The sequence below is a fragment of the Psammomys obesus genome, unplaced genomic scaffold (genome assembly GCF_907164565.1).
Source record: "Psammomys obesus unplaced genomic scaffold, mPsaObe1.curated_primary_1811, whole genome shotgun sequence".
Classification (NCBI taxonomy): Eukaryota; Metazoa; Chordata; class Mammalia; order Rodentia; family Muridae; genus Psammomys; species Psammomys obesus.
The window spans coordinates 38,119,286-38,140,305 of record NW_026585644.1 but is presented as its reverse complement, the minus strand read 5'-3'; the positions used below and the strand labels follow the sequence as shown (position 1 = coordinate 38,140,305).

General features: G+C 44.5%; 1 protein-coding gene across 1 annotated transcript in view; it reads left to right on the top strand.

Annotated features, from left to right (window-relative positions):
• Positions 1-1,055: 1,055 nt before the first annotated feature.
• The window catches only part of Nlrc4 (NLR family CARD domain containing 4), a 25,807-nt gene continuing 5,842 nt past the window's right edge, over positions 1,056-21,020 (top strand). Inside the window, exons 1-8 of the mRNA XM_055618155.1 lie at positions 1,056-1,539; positions 4,297-4,409; positions 8,737-8,997; positions 9,878-11,866; positions 13,041-13,133; positions 16,403-16,573; positions 18,031-18,123; positions 20,580-20,747. Of these exons, the coding sequence (XP_055474130.1) occupies position 4,409; positions 8,737-8,997; positions 9,878-11,866; positions 13,041-13,133; positions 16,403-16,573; positions 18,031-18,123; positions 20,580-20,747 (2,776 nt within the window). The 5' untranslated portion in view covers positions 1,056-1,539; positions 4,297-4,408. The remainder of the gene's footprint in view (positions 1,540-4,296; positions 4,410-8,736; positions 8,998-9,877; positions 11,867-13,040; positions 13,134-16,402; positions 16,574-18,030; positions 18,124-20,579; positions 20,748-21,020) is intronic.

Here is a 21,020-nt window from a genome sequence, read left to right as displayed (position 1 = left end):
TAGCCTGCCACTGCTGCTATGAGCCGTTCTATGTCCAGAAGACCATTTCACACCACCCCATCCCATCCTCCAGTTCCTACCTGATGTTCCCTGAGCCCGGGGATATCCCATTTAAGGCTGAGCTATATAGACACTATATAGTCACTTTTCTCAGCGCTTTGACTAGTTGTGAATCTGTGTTGCTGGTTATTTATTCTTTGATAATTTTATTCATAATGTATATTGATTAGAACCACCTCCATTCCTCACTATTATCCCCCTCCCACTCTGTCTGGAACTATCTTTCTTCCCCTCTCTCTTTCTCTCTACTTTCTTTTTGAGACAGAATCTCACTATACAGACCAGGCTGGCCTCAAACTCACAGAGATCCAGGTGCCTCTGCCTCCCAAGTGCTGGGATTAAAAGTGTGTGCTACTGAGCCAGGCTGCCCCGTGTTTGTGGTGAGGGTGATGGCCACAACTATGATGAACAAAGACATGATGGAGAGATAACAAAGATTAGAAAAATAAAATAAAACAAAACAGAGCAGTACATGCCTTGTGGAGAGAGAAAGAACTGGAGACACAATGGATGCTAAGACCGTGAGAACCAGGCTGATGTGAGCGGCCACCTGAGGCTATGATGGTGTCTACGATGCCACTGAGAGCCGTCTGAGTCCAAGGTCCTGCAGCTGGGGTCTGTGTCGATGTCTGTGATCTGGGCTGCCGCCTGAAGTCATGTTGATATCTGTTAGCAGTGCAACACACACACACACACACACACACACACACACACACACACACACCAAAACAAAAAAACAAAGACTATGAAACAGTTACCACATTTGAACTTTGGAATTTGGGGTACCCTGTTTTCCTGGCCCTTGTTCACTCATAATTGGTACTAATAATCCTTTGTCATCCCTTTTGCTTGTTAAATCTTTACCATATGAAAAAGCAGGAAGCAAAGCAGGTGAATTGCTTCTGGGTTACCTAGCAACTTAAGATGTCATCATGTGTCGCCAGCCAGGTGGCCACACCTGGAAGGCGTGGTTTCCTTGCTCCTTATAGGGAAAAACCGACAGTGGTCACAGTGGTCGCTCTCTTGCTCTTTGCTCTTGCTCTTCCTCCCTCTCTTTTCTCCCTCTCTCCCTCTCTTTCTCCCCATCATGTCTTGCTCTCCCTTACCCCCTTCCCTCCCTCCCTTCATATCCACCTAATAAACCTCTTGCATAGAAGATCAGTTGCCAGCCTCATCTTTAATTAATAGACCTAACAGAATGAGTTCAAAGTCCCATTTCCCAGCTGCTTCTGTCCCAGTTGTGTGCTGCAATCGTACTTACTAGAAAAACCCACTGAGTGCTTTCTCTTTTGCACCACTTCCTCTAACCTTCCTTCCTGATCAAGAAGTTTGGACCTTGAGAAACAGCTTTTCGAGAAAGAAACTTACTTCTTCGTTGTTGTTGTTCTTGGTTTTTCGAGACAGGGTTAGAAAGAGACTTACTTTTAAGATGACTTTTCTTCGTCCGTCAAGAGGAAGACAACTGGATTGCTTGGCCAGGTACCATGTTTGATCTGGGACCCGTTTATGAGAGAACTGACTCAAATATAACCTGTGGAGTCAGTGTAACATACTTGTATATATTGTTCAGGGTTAACCATTAGACAGTGGGCCTTTTGGTTATCCCTGGGAGGACCACCTCTTCTGCTTCCAGCTTTACTCCTCTGTTGTCTGTAGTTCTCTAAGTAGGGTTGAGGCTTCCCAGTCCCTGTGCAGATGGCATGTTTGTTCAGCTCATGTTTGGAACGTCATGTGGGTGAGACTTCATTAGTATAGATTCTGACATTACTAGAAGACACATTCTCACAGCGAATCCCCTGATCATCTGGCTCTTATAGTCTTTCCATCCCCTCTTCCATGATGTATTTATTTCTATGTCAAGTGTTTTGCATGCTTGTCTATAACGTATACCCTCCATATACTAGATACTCTAGGAGGCCAGAAGCAGATCCCCTATAACTGGAGGTACAGATGTGGGTTCTCAGAGTTAAACTCGGGTACTCTGAAGGAGTGACAAGTGCTCATAATTGTTGAGCACCCACAGCCCAGTGGGTAACTCAGAGCATATGAAATCCATCATTGTGTTTTGATTTTCTTTTTTAAAGACAAGGAGTCTCTTTGTAGCCCTGGCTGTCCTGAACTCACTTTGTAGACCAGGCTGGCCTTGAACTCATAGCAATCCATTTGCCTCTGCCTGTCTGAGTGCTGGGATTACAGGTGTGCACCACCAGGTCTGGCTTGTGTTTTGATTTTCAAAGAGATTAATAATTAGTTATTTGGCTGGGCAGTGGTGGCCCACGCCTTTAATCTCAGCATGTGGGAGGCAGAAGCAGGTGGATCTCTATGCATTGGAGACCAGTGTGGTCTACAAAGTGAATCCAAAACAGCCAAGGCTACACAGAGAAACTGTGTCTCAAAAAACAAACAAACAACAAACATACAAAACCATTAAATTGACCAGTGGTGGCACACACATTTTAATCCCAGCACTCGGGAGGCATGAGGCAGATGTATCTCTGAGTTCAAGGCCATCCTGTTCTACAGAGCAAGTTCCAGGCCAGCCAGCGCTATACAGAGAAACCCTGTCCCCCCAAAAAAAAAAAAAAAATTAGTTATTTTACTAATTAGTTAATTACTCTGCTCTGGTTTTCTGTTGTTGTTCTGTTGCTAAGAACAATATTTCCAGTATCCAAACTGGATACAAATTCTTAGCATCTTTTCCTGCTGATCCGTGCAGTGACTTTAATTGATTAATTGGTTTAATTAACAAGTGAGTTGATGACCCACTCTGGGAAGCTGATTCCACTGAGATAATAGAAGAAATTAGGCCTGGCACATTGGTGCAGGCCTGTAGTCCCAGCACTCTGGCAGAGGCAGTTGAGTCACTGTGAGTTCCAGGCCAGCTTGTCCTATAAAGCCAGTCCAGGACAGCTAAGGCTACACAGAGAAACCCCGTCTAGAAAAGAACAAAGAGGAGGAGAAAGAGAAAGAGGAGAAGAAGAAGAAGAAATTTTATGGGTTCCTCTTCTGTTTTCTTCTTGCCCCTCCCCTCTCTTTCTGTTCTCACTTCAGCAAGTGGAGGAATGATCTTCCCTCTTTGGGGAAAGGAAGATATTGCCTTAGTTAACTATTCTATTGCTGTGAAGAGACACCATGACCACAGCAACTCTTATAAAGGAAGCATTCAATTTGTGGCTGGCTTACAGTCTCGGAGGTTTAGTTTATTATTATCATGGCAGCATGCAGGCAGACATGGTGCTGGAGAAACAGCTGAGAGTTCTACCTCTACAGCAGCAGGGAGCAGGAAGTGAGAAGACACTGGGCCTCGCTTGAGGTTTTGAAGTCTCAAAGCCAACCCCCAGTGACACACTATCTCCAATAGGCACACCTACTCCCATAAGGCCATGCTTCCTGATCACTTGAAAGCATCCCACTTCCACTAAACACTGACACGTATAAGCCTATGTATTCAAGCCACTGTCTTCCAGACCCCAGAGCTGTGGAGGCTGCTTTCACTGCTCTTTCCCCCTCTTCGTCACAACTCAGCTCGTCAGTGGTCGAGCTGGGCCCAGAGTCCAGTTGTACCAGGCCTCTGTTTGTCCTCCTCTGCTGTGCCTACCCTGTCTTCTGGCTCTTTCTTTCAAGGCTCCCTCCTTATGGCCATTTTTCTCTCTATAACTTGTCTTTTATTTTAACTTCCTGGTGAAACCTCAGTAGGTCTGGCTCCACCTTTTGATGTTCAAATCTAATATGTCTACTAAGCTCTGACTGGCGTCAACGTCAACGGGAAGCAACTGAGGAGTTGGTGAAGTTCCACTTGATCATGTTATATATCTCTAGGCAAGGAGTCCAGACACCTGGGTTCTCTTTAGTGGCCATAAATAGTCCACTTTGAGTGTGTGTGTGTGTGTGTGTGTGTGCGCGCGCGCGCAGAATCCAGAGGTCAATGTCAGGTGTCTTCCTCAATTATTTTCTAACTTTTTGTTCCTGACAAAGTCTTTCACTAAACCTGGTATCACTAGTCAACTAGTGGAACCAGCCAGCCAGTGACCTGTGTCAACCTGCCCTCTATACTAGGGTCAGCTTTTTACTGCTGGAGATAAGACATCAGGTCCTCACATTTCTACAGCAAGCCCTTCAGCCCCTGAGCAATCTCCTCAGCCCCTGAGCAAGCTCTATAAGAGAAGCCCTGCCCTGACAATAAGCAACTTCAGTCTTTGCTTCCCTTTGATTGTTTCCATTCTGTTGCTTTCTTAGGATGAACACTAGCCTCGTGGGAAGAAGAGAAAAATAGTGCAATCATATTTGGCATTCCTATTTGGAAAAGAAATCTACTGAGAATAAGAAAAGTGGAAGGCTTTGACTCACAAGTAAGTATACTACAAACAACACCTGTGCGGTTATATATATTGATGGCATCAAATTGAAACGCAATTCATGCTTTTATTTATCTGTGGGAGTCTTTTTTTTTCTTCTTTGAGACAGGGTTTCTCTGTGTAGCCTGCCTCTGCCTCCAGAGTGCTGGAATCAAAGGCATGTGCTGCCACACCTGGCCCTGATTTTTTGGTTTTGTTTTTTGTATTGACTGGTGGGATTTTTAAATACTCTTAAAAAAAGAGATTTATTTATTTATTATGTATACAGTGTTCTGCCTTCATGTATGCCTGCTCACCAGAAGAGGACACCAGATATCATTATAGATGGCTGTGAGCCACCATGTGGTTGCTGGAAATTGAACTCAGGACCTCGGGAAGAGCAACCAGTGCTCTTAACCGCTGAGCCATCTCTCCAGCCCCCAATTAAATAGTCTTATATTGTCTTGATAATTCATTAAAATATGGCAAGCCTATGAAAAAAGGCAGATGATAGATGGGGCAAGACCATCATAAAAAATGAGTAGGTGGTACTTTAAACTGTTCATTCTGGCCACCTGCTCAGTCATAATCTTCCATCCATATTTCAGAAAACTGTGTCCAATCACCTCAGAGAAATGGTGAAGACCCAACTGGTACCCAAATTAACTGTTTCCATCTTGATGCCAGTGTTGACCGGTGGTATCTGGTGTAGTTGCCACTAGCCACTTGTGGGTATTTATCTGCGAATTTAAACTTAAAACTTTAATTAGTGTAAAACTCAGTTGCACATGAGGGTGTAGTATTGTCTACCCATGGTCCTAGCACTTGGGAACTGAGGAAGTGGGGTCATGAGTCAACCTGGAATATATAACAAGATGCCGCAAACCAACCAACTAACCAAACAAACAAACAAACAAAACATGAAACAAACCCAAGCAAAATTCAATTACATACTCCTTCTCATCCCACAGCCAGTGCTCAGGGACCATGTGCGACTAAGGGCCCTCACACTGGAGAACACAAATAAGAACATGGCTGTCAGTGCACAGTGGTCCGCTGGAAAGTGCAAATCTAGATGCAAACATTCTAAAAAATAAATAATTAACGAACAGGCTTCACGTGTGTTAAAAAAGAGCAGAAGAGCTGGGCATGTGGGGCGAGCCTTTAATCCCAGCACTCAGGAGACAGAGGCAGGCCAATCTCTGTTAGTTTGAGGTCAGCCCAGTCTAGAAAACGAGCTCCAGGATGGCCAAGACTACCCAGAGAAACCTTATCTCAAAAATAAATAAATAAGTAAACAAACAAACAAATAAAAGAACATCTTTAGTTATATAACATAGAAGTAACTATCCATGTATTAGTTATAAGCATGGTTAATTATGATGGTGTCTTACAGACCCATAGTTAAGTCATACAGAATGGAGATAATCCATACCTAGTAACACAGTTTTAGATATAGAATATCATAGTACACATATGCTTGTATAATATACTTTTTAAACATTAAAACACACACACATATAGTTTAAACAACTTACTTTTTTTGGGGGGGAGGGTTTTTCTATGTAGCCTTGGCTGTCCTAGATTTGCTTTGTAGTTCAGGCTGACCTTGAATTCACAGAGGTTTCACCTGCCTCTGCCTCCCAGAGTGCTGGGCCTAAATGCCGGCACCACCTTGCCTGGCACTTTTTTCTTTTCTTCCCTTCCTTTCCCTTACCTTTTGTTTTATTTTCTAAAGGTGTGAGCCACCCAGCATTTTTCTTTTTTTTTTTTCTTTCCTTTCCTTTTCTTTTCGTCTCTTCCCTTCTATTTTCTTTTCTTTTCTGAGAAGGGCCCTTTTATGAATTTCTGGCTATCCTGGAACTCACTACGTAGACCAGGTTGGCCTCTGCCTGCTGAGTGCTAGTATGAAAGGCATGTGCCACCATGCCTTTGATGACCACCATACCCAGCCCATCATTTTTTAATATCAAAAAAATTTAAAGATTTATTTATTCTGTATGCAACTATCTGTCTGCATGTGTGCCTGCATGTCAGAAGAAGGCATCCGCTCTCAGCATAGATGGTTGTGAGCTAGAATGTGGTTGCTGGGAATTGAACTCAGGACCTCTAGAAGAGCAGCCAGTACTCTTGACGTCTGAGCCATCGCTCCAGCATCAATATCACAACATTTTTAAGTACTAAGAGAAGTCTTCATTTTAAAGTGGGAAGATATCTAGCCTCAGAGGCGGTCCATATGAATGGGTACGGGTCTGCAGGCCTTTCTGAGACTTATATGTCTTCTGCTGTAAAATGAACATCACAGGTAAACACAGGTAGTAATTATCTTCATAGGAAAGATTCGGAAGCCAAGAATACAGAGGAAACCCTAGAGGGAGAGCAATGGGGCTCTCTCACAGAACTGTGGTGTTCTGCTGAGGTTAGCCCTGGGGATCTACAATAGTGACAAAGGGGGAGCAGGAGAAAGGCCCCAGAGGAAGCCAGCAGTAGCCCACTGTACAAAGAGAACATGCAGACTGAGCGTATGAGACAGGGAGACCTGCCTCTGAGCTGCCAGAGAGATGCTGTCCTACAGTACCTGGACACAGTTTTGTCCGAATTTGAGAGTTAGGCCCAGAACTGGGGCTGTGGGTCAGTGGCAGAGAGTTTGCCTCCTGTGCATGAAGTTGGAGGTCAATCTCCAGTTCTGGCAAACCAAATCAAACCAAAGCAAAACAAAAAATAGATTAAGACACTGCAGAGGAAGAAAATAAATAAATAAATAGATAGATAGATAGATAGATAGATAGATAAATAAATAAATAAATACATAAATGAATAAATAAATAAATAAATAGAATGTATTAGCCTCCCTAGACACTAGGAGAAATGAGAGCTTGGACTTAACACCATGTAATACTTTGTAGAGCTCTTTTTCAGAAAAGACTTAAGCTTGTGAGAGTTAAAACACCTCCTTTGAGTTGTGACTGGAAGGGAAGAAATGAACATTGTAACTAGCATGTTGACATATTACTTTGTATTCAATGGAGTATATAAGCTCTACCTGCTCCCTAGGTTTCAGAGTATGTGCCATAGTTGGTTCTCATTGGTGAAATGTTGAATTATAAGATTTTTTTGTTAGCCAGTTAACATATATGCTTATCTCGAAACTAGCCATGGCAGAAATGGTGAATCCCTTATGGGGCTCAGTAAATGCTATAAAAAGAGATATTCTGTTCCCAAAGTGCCAGTCTGTTACATAGTTGCCAGTTTTTCTAACTGATTCAGAGAGAGTTGCCAAAGGTTACAAATGGAAACAATTGGCAGATCCTACCTATTGCATTAACTTTACCTGGGGGAAATGTGAACAAATATCTAGTCCCCCAGACAAAGCTCCAGTAAGAGACTAAAGTCCATCTAGTTTGTTGAACCAGTAGGTTTGCTGGTCTTACTTGTCAGAGCCCAGGTAACCACGAGGCGTCCACATCTCTGTGAAGCCCTACATCAGCATGGATGGTGATTCTCTGTCTGTGTAGGTATAGATGGAGTCCCCCCACCCCACCCCCCGTTAGTCTTCCACCCTCTAGCCTAGCACCTCCAAAGTCAGTGTGAAGTTGAGGCAGGATGGCTGGGAGGGAGACACGGGAACAGAGTAGCTGGACTCCCAGGTGAGGACCTAATGGTTCCCCCAACTCCTCCTCCTAAGGGAGAATGTTGACAGGTGCAATATTGTAAGGAAGGGTCTCTTGCTGGAGGAAGATGATAATGGCTCTTCTGCTTGGAGGCTAGGGCTGTTCATTACTTCAAAGTCCATGCTTGCACTACTGCGACTTCACCAGGGTTTCTTTTCTTTTTCTTTCTTCTTTCTCTTCTTGTTCTCCTTGTTCTTGGTCTTGGTCTTCTTCTTGTTGTTCCTCCTCCTTGTCTTCCTCCTCCTTCTTGTCTCACTATGTAGCCCTGGCTGCCCTGGAACTCACTTATGCAGACCATGCTGGCCTCACACTCACAGAGATCCTCCTACCTCTGCCTCTTGATTCTGAGATTAAAAATGGGTGCCATCACACCTGACACTCACTAGAGACTTTCATATCAGTGGACAAAGTTCCCCACCTTTTCATCACCAAAGCAAAATCATCTTGCTCACTGACTAAAGTTAGGACTGTAGAGTTTCGCAGAGACCTTCTCGAGGGCCTGATAGTCAAGCATTTGGCATCTTCATAGTTCAAGATGGGTCTGAGGTGGAAAAAAAAGGCCACCCTGATTATATATATGTATATATATATATATATATATATATATATATATATATACACAAAATAAATAAATGAACAAATAAACAAGTATTTACTCCCTTCCCCTTCAGTGAACTTTGTGAAGGAAAACAGTCCAGCCCTCATTCAAAGGATGGGCATTACAGTTATAAAGCAGATCTCTGATGATCTGTTCACATCAAATGTCCTCAACTCTGAAGAAGTTGCCGTCATCCGCAGTGAGAGGGTGGAGCAGGACGCTGCCCGATGGATCATTCATATGATTTTGAAGAAGGGCTCAGAGGCCTGCAACCTCTTTCTTAAGTGTCTTGAAAATTGGAACCCTGCCCTGTATCATGACTTAACTGGACAAAGTAAGTATTGCTTTGCTCACCTTTGTCCCACCGAAAGGAATCAGCCCTTGGGACCACCCACAGTCCCCTCCATTGAACTTCTTCGTGTTGCTGGCCAGGGCCTTTGAGCCATTCCCAGTAGACACTTGACAGTGAAATCACATAAGTAACCTCAGAGCTGGGCAAGAAATGAGTAAGCATAGTCTCCCTTCAAAGCACCACTGGAATGATAGGAGAGATAGCATTGGCTACCACAGGAGTTTGGGGAAACTGAGGCAGGTGGATGGAGAGATTAAAGTCAGCCTGGGCTATATATGAAAATGCTGTTTTTTAAAAAATGATTAAGTAGAACACAAATAGACTACACAGACAATCTTTGGTCGGTCATCTGTGGGTGAATGCCAACTACTTATCTCACAATGCAGTACCATGGAAAGGTACTCTGCTTTCCACACCAGAGTAATTTCATCATCATCATCATCATCATCATCATCATCATCATCATCGTCGTCATCATCGTCATCATCATCAGGCTATGCCTCCAATTCGTCATTTTAATTATTTTAAATGAATAAATTGTGTAATTGGCTGAGATCTATCCCATCCCACATTCTCAGCCAATTCTTTCACTTTCCTTAACGATTAGAAGGCTTCTCTCACTTCCAATCTGCTGACATAAGATTTGATGGCAAGAAAAACAAGAGAAAGTAAAAAAGAGGAAATAAGGGGAAAGGGTCACAGGGGAAATCAGTGGCTGCTGTGGTATCTTAGAACTAGGGAAGGAAGTCAAAGTCGCCCCCAGATGATTCTCAGGACCTGTGTGGCGCATCTCCCTGAGCCCTGGGTCCGAGCAGGTGCAGAATCAATTATGCTCTTTATAGCATCACCTTTTCTCTAACAGGTCTCTCCCATCAGAACGCGGAAGAAGACTTGGAAATTCTGGCCCAGAATTTAAAAGGCTTCTACAGCAGCCCTTCCTTTCTGAACTTCTATCCCCTGGGTAACGATATCGACATCATTTTTAATCTGAAGATCACCTTCACAGAGCCCGTCTTGTGGAGGAAGGACCATCGCCATCACCGCGTGGAGCAGCTGACCCTGGACGATCTGCTGGAGGCTCTTCAGAGCCCCTGCCTCGTCGAAGGGGAGTCTGGCAAAGGGAAGTCCACCCTGCTGCAGAGAATCGCCATGCTCTGGGCCTCTGGGGAGTGCAGGGCTCTGAGAAGCTTCAAACTGGTCTTCTTTGTCCGCCTGAGCAGTGCCCGGGATGGACTGTTTGAAACCCTGTGCGATCAGCTCCTGAATGTGTCTGACTCCTTCAGCAAGCCAGCCTTTATGGCTCTGCTGCTGAAGCTGCAGAAGGACGTCCTCTTTCTCCTCGATGGGTACAACGAATTCCAGCCCCAGAACTGCCCAGAAATCGAAACTCTAATAAAGGAAAACCATCGTTTCAAGAACATGGTCATTGTCACCACCACCACCGAGTGCCTGAGACATATCAGACAGGTTGGCGCCCTGACTGCAGAGGTGGGAGATATGACGGAAGGTGGTGCGCAGGTTCTCATCCGGGAGATGCTGATAAGGGAGCTTGCTGAAGGCCTGTTGTTCCAGATCCAGGAGTCCAGGTGCTTGAGAAACCTCATGAAGACCCCTCTCTTCGTGGTGATCACCTGTGCCATCCAGATGGGCAGAGAGGAATTCCAAGCTCACACGCAAACCATGCTGTTCCGAACCTTCTACGACCTCCTGATACAGAAAAACAGGCACAAGCACAGAGGTGGGACAGAGTGTGACTTTGTCAGGAGCCTAGAGTGCTGTGGAGACCTAGCCCTGGAGGGCGTGTTCTCCCATAAGTTTGATTTTGAGCCCGAGGATGTGTCTGGCATAAACGAGGACATCCTGGTGACAACTGGGCTCCTCTGCAAGTACACAGCTCAGAGGCTGAGGCCCAAGTATAAATTCTTCCATAAGTCATTCCAGGAGTACACAGCGGGACGGAGACTCAGCAGTTTGTTGATGTCCAGAGAGCCAGAGGAGGTGAGCAAGGGGAATGACTACTTGAAGAAAATGGTTTCCATCTCTGACATCACATCCCTGTATGGCAACCTGCTCCTGTACACGTGTGGGTCATCCACAGAAGCCACCAGGGCTGTCGTGCGCCACCTTGCATTGGTGTATCAGCATGGCAGCCTACAGGGGCTCTCTGTCTCCAAGAGGCCTCTCTGGAGGCAGGAATCAATGCAAAGCCTGAGAAACACCACGGAGCAAGATGTTCTGAAAGCCATCAATGTAAATTCCTTTGTAGAGTGTGGCATCAATTTATTCTCAGAGAGCATATCCAAATCTGCCCTGAGCCCAGAATTTGAAGCTTTCTTTAGCGGTAAAAGTTTATACATCAACTCGGAGAACATCCCTGATTACTTATTTGACTTCTTTGAACACTTGCCTAATTGTGCAAGCGCGTTGGACTTCGTTAAGCTGGATTTCTTTGGAAAAGCTGCAGCCTCACAGGCTGGAGAGAATGAGGCCAGAGCCCACATGGAAGGGCCCTCAGAAACCTACATTCCCAGCAGGGCTGTGTCTTTGTTCTTCAACTGGAAGCAGGAATTCAAGACTCTAGAGGTCACGCTCCGGGATATCAGCAAGTTGAATAAACAAGATATCAAACATCTGGGGAAGATCTTCAGCTCTGCCACAAACCTCCGTTTGTACATCAAGAGGTGTGCTGCTGTGGATGGAAGGCTCAGCTCCATCCTCAGCACCTGCAAGAACATTCATTCCCTCATGGTGGAAGCCAGTCCCCTCACCGTCGATGATGAGCAGTGCATCACATCCGTGACAAACCTCCAGAACCTGAGCATCCACCAGCTGCAGACTCAACGGCTGCCAGGTGTGGCCATAGCCAAGTATGCTATCAAGACCTGTGCAAGTGCTAGATGGGACTGAGGCTTTTGGCAATATTTCTAGCGCATTTTACCTTCTGGGTGTGTCACTGAGCCTACCTACCATCTCTGTATTTCCTCTGTCCTTCCTCATTTCAGCTCCCTTGGCTATCTGTGGTTCCTGCCCCCAGTCACTCAGTGGAACTTTTCAGCTGCCACAGATTTACTTGTTTTCTGTTTTATCTCTCCTTTCCTCTCCTCTCCTCTCCTCTCTTCCCCTTCCTTTCCCTATCCCCTCTCCCCCACTATTCCCTTCCCTTCCTTCTCACAGATAGCCCAGGATGGCCTCACATTCACCGTAATCCTTCTGCTTCAGTCTGGCAAATGCTGGGATTGTAGATGTGAGCACCACAGCCAGCTACCTTTTATCCGTCTGTTTACTTCTATTATATTTGAACATTACGCTTATAGCTGAGTGCAATACCCATTTTTGACAAAATAACTCTTGAAGGATTTCTGCAAGCATCACCACTGGTGGGGAAGTGAACCACAAAGATAGATAAGAGAGAAAACCTGGAACAGTGACATTTTTGCAGATCAAGACATCTAGAGACTGACCCTGTGGTTTACTTCCCTTACACATTTAAACATAGTAGAACTTGTAACCTGTGACCTTTACAATAAGCAATAATTCTATTGGCTGATAAACAGAGCTCAGGGAAGGATCGATGGTAAGCACAAGGGTAGATCGATTCTGTCAGTGGACGATGCAGAGTCCATGGGCCTCTTTCACAGGGATGTGCTCTATTCACTGAAGAGACAGAGCTCAGGATTAGGGCCTAAGCAATGCTCAGGACATTAAGGGATTCAGGAAGCCTGGCCCATAGAATAGCAAAAAGATCACCAGGTTGATTGGGCACTTTTCACTCTGGCATTCCAGGTGACTAGGCGCCCCTCATTTCCTTTCTTTGAAGAAAACTCGCCCACATGATTGATGATCCTGAGTTCTCCAAGGCTTCTTCTGAGCTGTGCTTCCTACAGATAACTACCTTCCTGTGAATTCCCTGAGCACTCTCTGCACTTTGTGATAACTGAAACCTCCCAGTTGGTAATGGGAATGACAATGACCTAAACAATGATAGCACAAGGGAGGTGATCTGCTCCTCTGCTTTCTTCCGGCAGGCGGTCTGACAGACAGCTTGGGTAATCTGAAGAACCTCGAGAAGCTCATACTGGACAACATTGGGATGAACGAGGAAGATGCTAAAAACCTAGGTCAGATGTTTGTTTCTTTAATATACTTATTATTGCAGGTATGATGATAAGACTGGTTAGCTTAAGATCATTTTGCCACATCTGTAGAAGGCAAGATCCTTGTGTGTGTGAAAGAGGAAGGGGGCATGTTCATGGCATGGTCCACAGGTAGAGGTGTGGTGGTTCGAATATGAACAGCCTCAGCAGGCTCATATATTTGAATGAATAAATCCCCACAGAGTAGAACTCTTTGAAAGGATTAGAAGGATTAAGAAATGTGCCTTTGGGCTGGAGAGATGGCTCATCAGTTAGCAACATTGACTGTTCTTCCAGAAGTCCTGAGGTCAAGTCCCAGCAACCACATGGTATCTTACAACCACCTATAACGTGACCTAATGCTCTCTTCTGGCATGCAGGTGTGTATGCAGATAGAGCGCTCATAAACATAAATAAATAAATCTAAAAAAAAGAAATATAGCTTTGTTGGGATAGATGTGGCTGAGTTGGAGGAAGTTTGTCACCGGGGGTTGGCACCACAGAATGCTGTTGTTCACAGCAACAGAGCACTGACTAAGGCCGGTCAAAGGATAACTTCAGCTTCTGTCTTCGCCTTCCACCTTATTTGCGGCAGGGTCTTTTGTTGTCTGTTGCTGTACTCTGTTTAAGCAGCTTGGTGGCCCACAAGCTCCTGGGGATTCCCTGGTCTCCACCTCCCATTGACTTTAGGAACACCGGGATTAGAGATGCCAGCTAGATGCTTGACCTTCCATGAGTCCTGAGGATCTGAACCTAGCTCTTTGTGCAGGTGTTGTGTGCACTCACCGAGCATCTCCCCAGCCCCAGCGATCTAGTTTATGAACTTGTGGCCACCTTGGTTTCTTGGGGCGCTCTCCTTCTGCTATGACAAGCCTTCAGCAAAACTCCATTCAAGCTTTACCCCTTATATGCGTGATCTTTCTTAGAGGGGAAGTCATCACATGCTCAGTTTCCCTTTCTCTGGATGATTTAAAAGCTCAGAGTTGTTTCATTAGTAAAACTTTAAAAGAGAAATGAGATACAGGAAAGTGTGAGCCCAGGAACAAAAGCAGAACTCATGGGTTGCCACAGAGCCCAGGCCAGGGAGGGCTGACTGGAAGCCACCTTTTGGCAATGTCTCTGCTTTTCTTTCTCTCTCTTTTTTTTTCTTATTCTTATGTTTACTCTTTTGCTCTCTTTCCCCTCCTAAGCCCTCCCTAAAATGCTCCTCTTTTTATTTAGCATTGTTCTTCACTTTACTTCCTTCCCAAATATAACTAAATGCAATAATTAAAATGTGCCTGAGCTCTTTTTCTTTATATGATTATCAAATTAATTTAGAATTCAGTAAGCACACACGTCATACCTATGGGTTCCTTGGAAAGTCATAGCTGGTAAGAGCCTGGGCACAGCTACTTCAATGCATTCATTTGTAGAAACCGGTTCCTAGCATGGTTTGCTGATTTGCCCAAGGTCTCAGGAGTACACCCCACCCCAGGACAATGTGCTTGCATTATTAAAAAATCTAAATGTAGCCAGGTAAACTCCTGTTTTCTCTGCTTCTGGGGGGTGGAAGTGGAAGGATCAGGGGTTTGGCTACAGAGTGAGTTCTAGGCAAACCTGGGCTAAATGTGAAGTCCTCTCAAAAAAAAAAAAGTTCCAGGTCATCCAGGGCTACACAGTAAGACCCTGTCTAAAAACAAAACAAAAAAACAACCAAATAAACAAAAACCAGGGCACATGAGATGGCTCTGAGAATAAAGGCACGTTGCCACCAAACCTGAGTTCAATATCCATGCCCACATGGTAGGGGAGAACTGATGCCTACAAGTTGTCCTGGATCATTCTCTGGCACCATGGCATATATGCTTTCCCACACAAATAAATGGAATACATATTCATTACTATTATTTAGTTTTTTTGATACAGGGTTTCTTTGTGTAGCCTTGGCTGTCCTCGACTCACTTTGTGGATCAGGCTGGCCTCAAACTCACAGATATCTGCCTGCCTCTGCTTCCTTGAGTGCTGGGATTACAGGTGTTTCCCACCATGCCCAGCTACAAGTATTTTTAAATAAAAATAAAATAAGAAATAAAGAATCAAAATCTGATCATGAAATCAATATAGCTGGATGGTGGTGACGCACACCTGTAGTCCCGGAACTTGGGAGGCAGAGGCAGGTGGATCTCTAAGTTTGAGGCCAGCCTGGTCTACAAAGCATGTCCAGGACAGCCAGGGCTAAACAGAGAAACTGTCAAAAAGAAAAGAAATCAGTATAATGATAATGATATTAGTAATAATTACTATGTATTAAAGAGCTGCTGCACACTAGGCCAGAAACTATACCTTTTGGTTTTCACACTTTATCTTAGCAAATCCTCATAGCAGCCCTAGTGTGTAGGACTAATGACCCCCTAAAGCCACAGCTGAAATGTTGAATCACTTGTCCAGGTTTATACAATCATGGAATGCTGAATCTAGAAGTCTAAATGACCACAAAGCTCATGTAAACACCTCCCCTGGAACCAGCATTTACTGTGGGTTTGCAGTGTTATACCTACTGAATGCATCACATACGATACCGGCAGTTTTCCCTGTGCTTCCAGACACAGGGACTGATAAAGCCTGGCTCTGAGGGATGCAGCTCAATGGTAGAGCACTTGCCTAGCATGCACAGGGCCTGGGTTAAAGCTCCAGTGTCAAAGAGGCAGAGAAGAGAGAGACAGACTGTATCCCAAAAGTCACTGTGTGGCCCCTCCACCTGTACCACTGACTCAGGATGGAGATGGATGATTTCAGTTCCGCCTACTCAATCCTAAACTCCAGCGCCAGGGCTAAGAACCAGGGACACTCTATTGCCTTCAACTGTGCCGCTGGTACTTGGGGACACTGACCTCGGCTAGACCTGCCGCCGTGGGTGTTGTAGTCATTGATCTGAAGTCCAGAGCAGGGGTCTCAGAGGCTGTGAAGATGCGCTACCCTTCACAGGGCTGCAGCAGCTGCTGCTCCTCTGGACTCAGCCTCTGGAGGGAAGTGGAAACCAGGAGGGAAAGTGAAAACCAGGAAGACATTTAAAAAAAAAATCAGCTCTTTTGCTGGCTGAATGGCAACTGTCTCCTTACCTAGAAAGCAAAGAAATGCATGAGTGTATTTAAAAAAAAAAAAAAAAAGACCATGAACCAGTTTCTACACAGTTGTCTTCCTTGCATTGCATGAGTCTGTATTTAACCAGATAAACTGGGTCTGCTCATGAATTCCTTTCCCATCTCCTGTAGCGGAAGGCCTGGGAAGCCTGAAGAAGATGCGATTGTTTCATCTGACTCATTTGTCTGACATTGGGAAGGGGATGGATTACATAGTCGAGTCTCTATCGGGGAAACCCTGCGACCTGCAAGAGATGAAGTTGGTGGCCTGCTGTCTGGGTGCAAATTCTGTGAAAACTCTGGGTAAGCATCGGCGTCCTCGCCTCTACTCCCCGGATGCACAACAGAACTTCTGACATGTCTGCGCTAACGTCCGAGTGTCTCATGTGGACATCCACTCTTAAAGGAGACTGGAAAAAACCATGTGGTTCACGTAGAATCTTTTTATTAGCTGTCCTAATCCTTTGAAAACCAGTCTACAGGAGCTAGAAAAAACAGCTCAGAGGTCAGGGCATGCTTCCTGCTCTTGCAGAGGAACTGAGTTTGATGCTTCCTTCTGGCCTCCGTGGGCAGCTGTACTCTCTTGCACATACCCTACCATATAGAAACATACACACACACTTACAAACAAAAATAAAATTTAAAAAGTGCTGGGAATCCATAAAGACAACCTTTTTTTTTTTTTTTTTTTTTTTTAAACAAAGAAGCCTGTGGTTGGAAAAGGCTAGCCCAATGCTGGGGAACATAGAATATGAGAACACGCCTTCAGTTCTCCACTTGCTGGGGCTTCCAAGGGAAAAAGGGCTTAAAAGGGAAAAGAGAAAATATAGATAAAAAGCTTTACCTGGTTTTTGAAATAGGTATTGAACTTTGTTGTATTAAAATCTATTTCACTTTGATACAAGGTGCCATTTTAGTATGGGTATCTCATTTTTTAGGTCCCCAGTGTCTACCCACTCCCTGCCAGTCCAACAGGGGCCTGTGACTGACCCTGTGTGTGTGACCCAGGGTCACAGACACCCTGACCCTGAAGCTGTGTGAGCAAACAGCTCAAGAACTGTGGCAGTTTTTCCCAGTTGTTTGAGACAGACAACAGCTTGAAGGCTGAAACTTGTCTCTTTTCTTTGGTTTTTCAAGACAGGGTTTCTCTGTGTAGCCCTGGCTGTCTTAGACTCACTTTGTAGACTAGGCTGGCCGTGAACTTACAGAGCTCCATCTGCTTCTGCCTCCTGAGTGCTAGGATTAAAGGTGTGAGCCACAACTGTGCCCAGAAGTGAAATTTGTCTCTGAAAAGCTGTGGAAGACAATCTACTCCTTTTAAAATATGTCTAAAATGTCCAAGTGTGATGATGAATGCCTCAATCCCAGCCCTCAGGTGGCAGGGGTGAGTTTCAGAGTTTGAAGCCAGCCAGGACTACATAGTGAGACGAGACCCTATTTTAAACAAACAAACAAACAAACAAACAAACAAACAAACAAACCAAATTCAATAAAGAATAATCTACAATGTCGTGTCTAGAATTATAAGCACTATATTCCATACAGCTTCAGGCTCTGTGTGACCTGGATGGACTAGGAAATATCTGCCTATTTCGTCAAAGCCATGGAAATTGAAGGTTCCACACATCCTACTTCCTTTGAGAAATAATCAAGTCAAATGACAGTGTATATTGCCATCAGCAAAGATAACAAGAATACAGAATTATTAAGATGTTGAAAAATGTATATATGGATACCTGAAAATATTTTTTTTCTTCCAGCAAAGAATCTTCACAATTTGGTCACACTGAGTGTTCTTGATTTATCAGAAAATTATCTGGAAAAAGATGGAAATGAAGCTCTACAGGAACTGAGTAAGAACGAGGGCTTTGCTCAAACATCTACTTTTCATTATGTATGCTTGGTGACTAGGCCACCACAGCCTGAGCCACGGCCTCTGTACCCATGTGGACCTTACTGCCTCATCTTTCTTAAAATGCCATTAAAGGACAGAGGCCCAAGCTGGGTGTGGTGGTGCATGCCTGTGATCCCAGCACTCAGGGAGGCAGAGGCAGGAAGATTGCTGTGAGTTTGAGGACAACCTGGTCTATAAAGTACTATAGAGTACTTGATGCCATTGCAGAGGACCAGAATTTGGTTTTCAGCATCTACATGACAGCTCACAAATATCTGTAACTCTGGTTCCAGGGAATCTGATGTCTTCTTCTGGCCTTTGTGGGTACCAGGCACACATGGGTACACATGCATAAGTGCAGGTAAAATACTCACATACAAAAATTATTTTCAAAATTATGTGTGTGTGTATACAGGAGGTATGTACACATGCTTGCAGAAGCCAGAAGAGAGGACTGGATCTCCTGGAGCTGTAGTTACAGGCATGGAGTCACTGGGTATGGGTACTGGGAATGGAAATCAGGCTCTCTACAAGAATAGTACATGTTCTGAACTGTTGAGCCATTTCCACAAGCCCCACCTTGTGTCTTTTGAGCTATCAGCTTGTATATCTTTATTATACCTGAGGCTTCTCCTGTGTGCCAACAGCAAGGAAGTCAGTGTTTGATGCTGAAGATAAATTTGCTTAAGCAGTAAGTGATAAGGTTTTTCTATCCCCAGGCTCATAGGATTGGTCTGTACACATACTGTATCAACTTATCCATCCAGGGACTGTACTGTTCTTTTTTTTTTTTTTTAAGATTTATTCATTTATTTTATGTATATGAGTGCTCTGTTTTCATACACACCGGAAGAGGGAAGCAGATCTTACTATAGATGGTTGTGAGCCACCATGTGGTTGTTGGGAATTGAACTCAGGACCTCTGGAGGAGCATTAGCAGCCAATGTTCTTAACTGCTAAGCCATCTCTGCAGCCCTGGTCTGCACTGTTTTTATGCTGTCTGATGGCAGCATGGGACTATGCGTGAGCTCTCAGATGGGTGAAACATTTGGAGATTTTTTTAAAAAGCTTATTTAACTCTGCAGCCTGGAACTCTCTAAGCAGACAGGGTGTCCTTGAAATGACACAGATCCATCTGCCTCTGCCTATTGAATACTGGTATCAGAAAGATTTTTATTCTGATCATTTTGTTACAGGAAAACGAGGCAGGGAAGCCACCATGCTTAAACAGGCACCAGAAATGCGGTGGAAGATCAGGAAGGCTTATTACGACAGGGAGTTCATAATAAGTGGAGTTCCCTTCATGACTCTGAGGAACTAATTGTACAGGATTATAGGCTTTTCAGCATTTGTTTGTGTGTTTTTCAAGATGGTTTCTCTGGATAGCCTTGGCTGTCCTGTACTTGCTTTGTAGCCGAGGCTGGCCTGGAACTCACAGCAATTGGCTGCCTCTGCCTCCCAGAGTGCTGGGATTACAGGCATCCTACACCACGCCTGGCTCAGCATTGTTTTTAACTGTTATATCATTGGTGGGCTTAAGTTTCTATCAAAGCCACATGGCAAAGACTAACACAAGAAATTCAAGATGGGAGTGGTGGTGTACTCTTTTGACCCCAGCACTTGACTAGATAGGCAGATCTCTCTAAATTTGAAGCCAGCCCTGGTCTACACTGTCAGAGAAAAGAGAGGGGTGAGGTGGGGATTAAGACAATTTTCATTTTATAAAACAGGGTAACTGTAGGCAGCTGTTTTTGTTTTTTTGCTGTTGTTTTGTTTTGTGGACCAGGTTGTCCCGGAACTCACAGAGATCTGCCTGCCTCTGCCTCTCAGAGTGCTGGGATTAGACCACTGCAAGCACGACCCTGCTAGCTAACAAGCAGCTGTTTTACCAGATAACTAAGTAGCCACTTCTCCCCACTTGGTTCTTGCAGTTCTGTTTCCTCTTTAGACAGGATTTCTCTGCACATCCCTGGCTGTCCTGGAACTCTGTAGGCCAGGCTGACCTTGAAATCAGAGATCCGAATGCCTCTGCCTGTACTGGGATTAAAGGCCTGATTTACTTCCTCTTTCAATTTCACTGGAGTGATAAAATTCTTAAAGAGTTATACAGACAAATGGTTTTGACCAAATGACTGATATATGTGTGGAATTCACTACAGAAAAATACAGAGGTCTGGTCAGGCTAAGCAATCTATGATTTGTTGCTTATTGAAGATTGGATAATAGTAATAATGAAATTATTACTACAGTGTTTATGTATTTGAATATTTTCTATAAAAATAACCCAAAAAAAGAGTAGATTCTCATGAAAGATTTAAGTACCCCGAAGAGCCCCCAAATGTGAAAGCCACCCCTTCATCCGCATCCTGCATAGACTTTGGGTTGGTATCAGTCCTGAGTTGTTTTCTGTTTAAGTTGGCAGGCTCAGCATTCTGGAAAAGCTAACCACTTTGATGCTGCCTTGGTGCTGGGATGCGCACATCACCCTGCCCAGCCTGCTGAAGGAATTAAATGGGGACCCAGGGCTTGGCAAGCTTGGATTGAAAAACTGGAGACTCACAGACACAGAGATTAGATGTTTAGGTAGGTACACCTAAACAGAGCCAAGAGCACATAGGCTGATTCTAATCTAATCTGTCTGTCTCTTTTCTGCACAGGGTCTCTTTGTGCAGCTCTGGCTCTCCTGGACTCCCTCTTTACTGGCCTGAACTCACAGAGATCTGCCTGCCTCTGCCTCCCCAAGTGCTGGGATTATAAATGTATGGCACCATTGGTCCTTTAATCTCGGTACTTGGGAGGCTGAGGCAGCCAGAGCTCTGTCTTTATTCTGAGCCATCCTCCAGGCCTTCTTTCTTA